This window comes from Plasmodium inui, assembly GCF_000524495.1.
Source record: "Plasmodium inui San Antonio 1 unplaced genomic scaffold supercont1.10, whole genome shotgun sequence".
Taxonomy (NCBI): Eukaryota; Apicomplexa; class Aconoidasida; order Haemosporida; family Plasmodiidae; genus Plasmodium; species Plasmodium inui.
This window is the reverse complement of record NW_008481844.1, coordinates 588,067-595,944: the sequence shown is the minus strand read 5'-3', so window position 1 is coordinate 595,944 and position 7,878 is coordinate 588,067. Positions and strand designations below refer to the sequence as shown.

The 7,878-nt window shown below is 47.1% G+C and overlaps 3 protein-coding genes across 3 annotated transcripts; 2 read left to right on the top strand and 1 right to left on the bottom strand.

Annotated features, from left to right (window-relative positions):
* Positions 1-344: 344 nt before the first annotated feature.
* Positions 345-2,961, top strand: C922_02844 (hypothetical protein; the record flags this gene model as incomplete). Its single annotated transcript, XM_008818443.1, has 6 exons — positions 345-1,627; positions 1,756-1,852; positions 2,030-2,113; positions 2,319-2,487; positions 2,597-2,757; positions 2,875-2,961. The coding sequence occupies 6 exons, from the start codon at positions 345-347 to the stop codon at positions 2,959-2,961; spliced, it is 1,881 nt and encodes a 626-aa protein (XP_008816665.1).
* A 1,129-nt stretch (positions 2,962-4,090) lies between these two features.
* Positions 4,091-5,461, top strand: C922_02843 (hypothetical protein; the record flags this gene model as incomplete). The annotated part of the gene is made up of 1 exon (XM_008818442.1): positions 4,091-5,461. One exon carries the CDS (start codon positions 4,091-4,093, stop codon positions 5,459-5,461), a length of 1,371 nt encoding a protein of 456 aa, XP_008816664.1.
* Positions 5,462-5,650: 189 nt separating this feature from the next.
* On the bottom strand, positions 5,651-6,346 carry C922_02842 (DNA-directed RNA polymerase II subunit RPB4; the record flags this gene model as incomplete). The annotated part of the gene is made up of 3 exons (XM_008818441.1): positions 5,651-5,903; positions 6,083-6,179; positions 6,298-6,346. The coding sequence occupies 3 exons, from the start codon at positions 6,344-6,346 to the stop codon at positions 5,651-5,653; spliced, it is 399 nt and encodes a 132-aa protein (XP_008816663.1).
* Positions 6,347-7,878: the final 1,532 nt, after the last annotated feature.

Genomic DNA, 7,878 nt, shown 5'->3' with positions numbered 1-7,878 from the left:
TCCCGCATGGACGCGTCTATATCGGCCAAGTGCATAAGCCCATTGTGGATAAGCCCATCGTGCATAAGCCTATTGTGCATAAGCCCATTTTCCATACCAACCGCCTCGCCACTTTGCGCAGATGCTCGTACGGGGTAGTGAGTGAGGGGCGTTCCCGCCAACAGACAAGTGTATGATTGCGGAGCTGGGAGGAAAGACAATCCCAGCAGGGGAGGGAAGTTCACTCCCGCACAGATGTAGCCGTATACACACCTACGCATCACTTTCGCGGCGTTTCGAGTGAGAGTCTTCACCCTTCCGGAATTCCCGAACAGACCCAGAAAAAAAGGGGCGTGAAAATCAAAATGGCTTTGCAGAAAGAAGCAGAAAAATCGAGCGACCTGACCAGTGGGAAGGACGATGAGAGGCGAAAACATGGCAAACAAGAAGGAGATCAAAAAGACAATCAAGAAGGAGATCAAGAAGGCGGTCAAAAAGGAGATCAGAAAGGCGGTCAAAAACGAGATCAAAAAGGCGGTAAAAAAGACGGTCAGAAAGGCCGTGAAAAAAACGGTCAGAAAGACGGTGAAAAATACGGTGAGGAAGGTCATCAAAAAGACGGTCAAAAAATCAATCAAAAAGGCAATCAGAAAAATGATCGCCAAGGTGACTGCCGGGGCAACCCCATGAAGAGCCACAGAGTGAAGCCATCCGGAGGAACCACAAAAAGGGTACCAGATGAAGCTCCCTTTATAGAGAAGACAAGGAAACACTACCTAGATAACGTCAACAAGACACTACATAAGAGGGACATCAACTGCGTCAGTTACGTCTACAAAAATATGAACGATCGGACGACCTCAAAAAATGTTCCCAATAGTGTCAAGTTAGGTGGGGCTGAAGACCGAGTTGATGCCGTTCGCCAAATGTTGTTCTTCGAAAAACAGCCAAGAAAAAATCGGACAATTGGAGCCAGTGGTACTAGTGCAGTCACTGGAGCCGAGGCCCCTTGTGCGAAGGACGACGAGACCGTCCAATCGATTATTTACTCCACTTTCATAAACACAAATTGGAGACAAACTCAAAACCACGCTGCCGAAACGGTGAAGAAGCCCCCAAAGGGGAAACTACCCAAACGGCCACCAGAAGGGAAAGACAAAAAGGGCAATTATGCCAGTAGTGGGAAAAGATTCTACGCCAAAGGGAGCGAAGTCAACCCCCCTGGAACAAACCAGAGTGTAGATGCGTACAGAGGAAACCTAACTGCCCCAGTGACGACAATCGTGTGCACCAATAAGTCCGTACAAATAACAGAATCAAATGAGCAACTAAAAAATCTCAAAAATGATGGGACCTTTCTATATGAACAAATCATATCAGAGAAAGAGAGAAAAAAAAAAGAGAGATACACTCAAACGAGTAGCCTCTACCAGGCAGAAGAAATAAGAAGGTTTGCAAAATATTTGACCAAACAGATTGTGAATGAAGCTACCATTCAGCTTACCTATGAGGAAAACGTGAAGGCGATGGAACAGAAGAAAAAGGCGGTCCAATTAATCCACCTACAGAATGTGCAGACGTATTCACACCTCACTGATTTTCAGCGGGACAACTTGGGGGTCATGGCTGACGGGGCTGAACTCTTCAGGTGGGTCCCCCCTACTAAGTATCTCCTCCCAACTGTTCGGTGGATCCCCCTTTAGTCATTCGCACAAGGGGGAGACCATCATCCGCATAGGGGCTACACATTTCCTGCGCCCCGACCTCCCCCCTCAGGTGCCTCGACATCTTCAACAAAATAAACATCTTCGGGTTATCTGGGAGTCTTATAAATTCCATTGTGAGGAAAAATGTCCAGTCGGCGAAGGAGCAGGTACATTGGAAGGAAAGGAAGCGGGATGGGAGGGGGAGAGTCCCCTGTCCTGAATTCATGCCTCGACTTTCTCCAACAATCAATTTGTCCTTTTTGCATTCACACATTTCACTGATTATGCATACATGTCACTTTTTCTTCCTCCTTTTTTTTCTCCTTTTGCAGACCTACGGACAGAACAATCGAGCCCAAATCGAATGGCATAACCAAGTCACAAAAAATCTGCTCAAAAACACCATCGCGTTTGTAGCCACGGAAAAGGTTAAAAGGGAAAAAAAAATGGCCGTGCATCAAATTTATTGTGGTCTTGACTCATCATCCACAGGGGAGAAGTTTCTTCCCCTGATGGGCCTCTCCTCCAACTGGCTGCCGATGCTCCGCATGTCTATGGAAGGACTTTTTTCTTCTTCTTTTTTTTTTTTCTTCTCCTCTTTCTCACATCACGCCCATATGCATTCCCATCCAGATCGTGTCCTACATCGCGGAAGAACTCATCGAGGACTGCATCTTAAATTTCTGCCGCATCGATAAAAGGGACGTGGACATACTAACTACCAACTTGGACGATCACAACATTTCCCTCTATGAACGGAGGCGAATGGAGAGCGGTCATTTCAATTTTGTCCTTTCGAATGGTAGACCCAGGGAGAGTCGCCCCCCAATCGCGTGGGCCCATAGTCCGTTGATTATGCCGATTATCCCGATTATGCCGCTTTACCACCGCTACCTGTCCCCCCCCACAAGGAAACCTAAACGTCAACATGCCCGTGCGCGTGAAGAAGCACATGAGCCTCGAGGACCTCTTACGGATGATAAAAAATCACATCAAAAAGAAGCTCCACTTTCTGCGCAAAGAATACGAGCTGGATTTCCTATCCATAAGGGACGGCACCCGAAACATCACGGTTGGTGCGCGGGCGAAGAATCGCCTCGAAGGCGATTAGGGGGCAATTGGACCCCACGTCGCAACCGCATCTCCACCACGTCTGCACTACTTTCTCTTATACCCCCCCCCTCCGCAGAGCATCCACGACCTGTTGTCCTCCGAGTCCAGCCACTTCACCCTCTGCTTGAATAAAAAGGAAGGAGAGGCAATACCATCTGGCTAGCACAGTAGCAGTGCCGAAAGGAAAAAGCTACACACTTGTTGGAGAAAGCAAAAAAATGTGTTTGTCTTCTTGTGGGGAGACGTACCAAGGGGTGCCATAACAGGGGATGCCATACGAAGGAATGGCATGGCCATGTGCTTTTAAGCACAAGGTGGTAGGTCTCCCTCCTCAACCCCACCTGAAGGTTATCACCCCTCCTCCCATATGTTGTGCTCCTCATTCTTCTCGGTAGGCATTCGTTTGTCTGTGCACATGCTTAAGTACACGACACGTATGTGTTTTTTTTTCTCTCTCTTTTTTTTCATTTGTTTGCCTTTTTTTTGCTTCTTTTTAAATGAAGGTGAAAAACTGGGAACTTTTTTTTTTTTTCTGTGACTCTCGACCGAGGGGTGGGGGATGTTCCTCCACACGAATTTACTGCTGTTTTTTCTTTCGCGCCGCATGAGGGTCTCAGCCGCATCATCGCGTTGTTGCTGTGTAGCGTTACCGCGTTGCCGCCTCTCCACTTCCGCAACCGCATTGGAGTGAGAAACCAACTTCGACTTCAATCCCCTCCAATCGGTGCATAGATAAAGGTCATTTCTTCCGACGCGTGGGGCAATTTTTTTTTTTGTTTTTTTTGGAGACCCCTGTTGGAGGCGCTACAGAGAGTGAGAACATTTTTCTTTTCCCCTCCACCCTTGGCATGGCATTATGTTACACGCGCGATGGTATAACTTGCTGAGGCGAGGCAACCGACGGGCTCCTCAATCTAGTTGCTCCGTCAACCTAGCCGCTTACCAATCTGGCAGCTTACCAACGCGCGTGAAAGTTCCTCCATTGCGGGAGAGGAGAAGTCGCAACCACTGGGCAGGACCACCTGGCCCGATTGGCCAGTCAGGCAAAGCGGCCCGTTGAGAAGCACGTGTGCCACCACTGCCGCCATTGCTGCTCCTACCGCTAGCACTGCTGCCCCCATGTGAGAGCCCCCTTCAGAGGACACCAATGAATACTATCCCCAGCTTGGCGTCGTAGGAAAGTGCCACGCGGGGAGGATTCCATCGCCGCGCAAGGTGCCGCTGAACATGCCGCTGAACGTGCTGCTCAACGTTCATTTCCCATTAACCGCTTAGAAGCGATTCTCCCCAAAATGAACCCACCCGACGAGAACGCCATAACGCGGAAAATCAACCTGCTGCGGAAGCAGCGGGAAGGAGGCTCGCCGCGTAGACAGCGCACTTATGAAGACCTGTTGCAGGAAATGGAGAATTGCGTGCGAATACGTAACGGGTACAAAATAAGTTCCATCCTTAAGCTAACTCAACTACCAGTAGACATCCTCCTCTTTGACGAAACAACAGAAACCGAGTTAAGGAAAAAAATAAAAAAAAAAAATTCGCTAAAAAATTATGAACAATTAATAATAGACCATTACACTATTATCAAAACATTGTGCAATCGAAGCAGTATTAATTGGGACGTCCTCCTCAGTACAGGATGCAAGTTTCTCTCCTCCTTTCTCCATCTTTACAGTGAAAACCTGTGGTTACTACCATACCTACTAAGCATCTGCTCCTTCCTAAATACGATAAGTACCTTAGCGGATTCGCATTACAACACCAGTAACAAAAACGACATATATAATGAAGAAAATGAAGACATAAATGAGAAGAATAAATACACAATTGAGGTATTAAACTCAATTAGAGGAAAAATAGGCATCGTTAAAGGAGACATAGAAAAGCATGGAGGATTCGTCATCCTCATGTTTCAATCGATAAAACTATGTATGAAATTGAATAACATGCAGATAACAACAAGTTTTCTAAAAATAATCAACTCAACAGATATAGGCTACTCCTATATTCCGAGATCATTTATTGTTCTCTTTAAGTATCAGTTAGGAAAATTATATTTGCACAAAATGGACTATGAGAAGGCGGAGAAGGAATTCATCTGGGCCTTCTCCAATTCGAGAAAAGGAAAAACAGATTTTAAGAAAAAACTATTGGAGAGTATTATATCCATCCGATTGAACAAAGGACTCTACCCTCCGAAGAGATTGTTACAGGATTATGAACTAACCATCTATATGGATATCATTCATTCTATCAAACAGGGAAATATCTTTCTCTACAATCGCGTCATGGATAAACACTCCAAGTATTTCTTTGATAACGGACTGAATGAATGCATTGACCAGATTCACTTTGTCGTCAAACGTAACCTCCTCAAAATTGCTGTCGATTGGTGGAATGGGACCATTAAGGATAATCCAAACAAACTGTATAAAGTCCCTATCTGTATTTTTCATCACATTTTTAACTGGGCCCAGATCACACAGCACCACCACCAATTGGAGACCCTCTGTATTATCACCTCTCTCATTCTTTTTAAATACATAAATGCGTATGTCGCCTACGACAGCAACATCCTCGTGCTCAGCAAGAACGACCCCTTTCCCTCGTTGTCCAAGTCTCGCATGGGTGCCAGGGGCGCCGTGGACAAGGCCTACGCCTGAGGGGGGAGGCCACGGCGCGGCGTCGTCCCCTGCGCATGATGCATTTGTCGCTTCCTACTTGCCGCTTCCAACTTGCAGCTTCCAACTTGCAGCTTCCTCATTTGTCCATTCTGCATTTTCCCCGCGTAACTTCTCCCTTCTTCATTTGTGCATTCTTCTTTTGTCCATTCTAAGTCGTCGCTTCTCCCCTCACGAGACGTACATCTTATAACTGATGAGGTGCTCCAAAATAGAGTTCAACGTCTCGTCGCTGAGTCGAATGAGGGACGGGATGAAGTATCTCGCCTCCTGTACCGTCTTTGGCAGAAGGTTTACCAGCATAGCAATCTCATACTCGTGCAGCTCCCCCAGGCGCTCCAGGTTCGTACGCACGTCCACGATTGAGCTCCTGTTCTTGATCGTTGCGAATTTGTTGGCGTAGTCGAACGAGGATTTTATGAGCCTGCGTGGGGGGGAAGTAGAGTGATACGAAGTAGAGTGATAGGAAGCAGAGTCATACGAAGCAGAGTGATACGAAGCAGAGTGATGCGAAGCGGGGGTGATGCCAAGCGGGATGATACGAAGCGGGGTGGTGCCCAGCGGCGTCACTCCAGGCAGCACTTCACTCGACACTCCCCTTACGTTTGAGCCTCCTCGTTCCGCTTCGACGTCAACCGCAGCTGGTCTCCCAAGATGAGTTGCAGCTCGCACAAGTTCAGGCACTTGCAGTTTTTAAATTCTGAAGAGGAAGAGGAGGGAATGCCAAATGGGGTGAGCTCACTGAGTGGCAGAAGGGGAAGGATGACACGACGTGGGCAGCGGATTTGGCAACAGGCGACGGATCGCCTCTGCCATACCTGGTCCCAGATCCAAGTTTTTTACGTCCCCGTGCTCATTACCCGCCATGGTGTGAGGATGAGAAAAAAGGGGCAGCAAACAGCAACAAAGCTGCAGGAAAACGAAACGGAAGATAAAATTTCAGAGGACGGGAGGGGGGGACAAACTCCTCAAAGTATCATCTTTCCAGAAGGAGGTGAGGCAAAATGCCGTTGCGTCAGAATTAGAAGATGCGGGGTGACATCACGCCCAGGCTGTTTTTTCTTTCTCCATAAATTTTGCCATACAGGGGAAAAAACCAACGCGATGAGATATGCGCACGGAATGGCACAAGTTGATTGGAATAACGCCAGGGAAACGGAAGTTGATAAATTTTGGTTCACTTAGAAAAGGGCACCACAGTCGTAAAAACCTCCCATGTACTCCCCCAAAAAAAAAAAAAAAAAAAAAAAAAAAAATGAGCGCGATGTTCCTCCCGCTGTTTTATTATCTCCACTCGCATGTAGCCATTTGTTCCTCTTTTTTTTGACTTTTCGGAGACTTATAGGACGATGTATGCCTTTGCGTAAGGGTCGCCAGGGAAAAGGGGGGCGAATAGAAAAGTTCACTGGCTCCGAAGAGGCCGCCTCGCCTGTGCAAAAAGAAAGAAAACAGAACAAAACAGAACAATAACAGACCCGTGCAGAGGAGCAGAACAGGACACAGCACACGACACTTCGTCCAGTTTGTGTGACTTTTTTACCTTTGCGCCCCCGAACGAACGAATCAGCAACACTCGATGTGAAGCGGGACGGAGGAAAGAAACTAACCTTAACACGACACATTCCTCTTATGTGCTCCTTCCCCTCCTGGCGCAACTGGAATGGAACCCCACGCTGCGAAATACTCAAGTTTAATTAGAGGATATCTCCTCCTTGGCCACACAGATGGAGGCACTCCCCCTTCATCTCACAATGTGGTACACGCAGCCGACTTTCTATGCCCACTAGATGAGGAAGCTAACGGACGTGGCTGATTTGTGTATTCTCCTTCACTCGTCCAACGACCTTTTCCCTTCTCATTTGCCAAACTTCTCCTCACCTTTATCGACATTCCAGCAGGGGGCTTCAAACGGGTCTAACCCCACCCTCACCTCATATGTTTCTCCCATTTTTGTTACATCACCTGGAGGAAGCGCAAACAAAACAGGACATCTCATTGGAGGAAATTTCAATTCGTCAGGGAATTACCCCGGGGGTGGAAATAAAACACCTGTCGGGGAGACTCCCTTGACAATAATTCAGAGCACACCCATCTGGGATGCGAAAAATGGGCTAAAGAGGAGGTAGTCCCAATTGGGAAGGTCCAGTAGGGGAGGCACCGCCCAATTGTCCCAAACACACACACATGTATGTATGTATACATATATGTATGTACATATATATATGCATGTATACCCCTAACAGCATATCGCTGAGGTTTGTACCCACACCTCTTTTCCAATAAACGCGCTACAAAAGTGAATGCCTTTTTCTTTTTTTCCTCACTAAGTTTGCCTCTCCTATAAGTGGAGAAAAAGGGCCATTCACACATCCTATGCACTTGAGAAAAAAAAAAAAAAA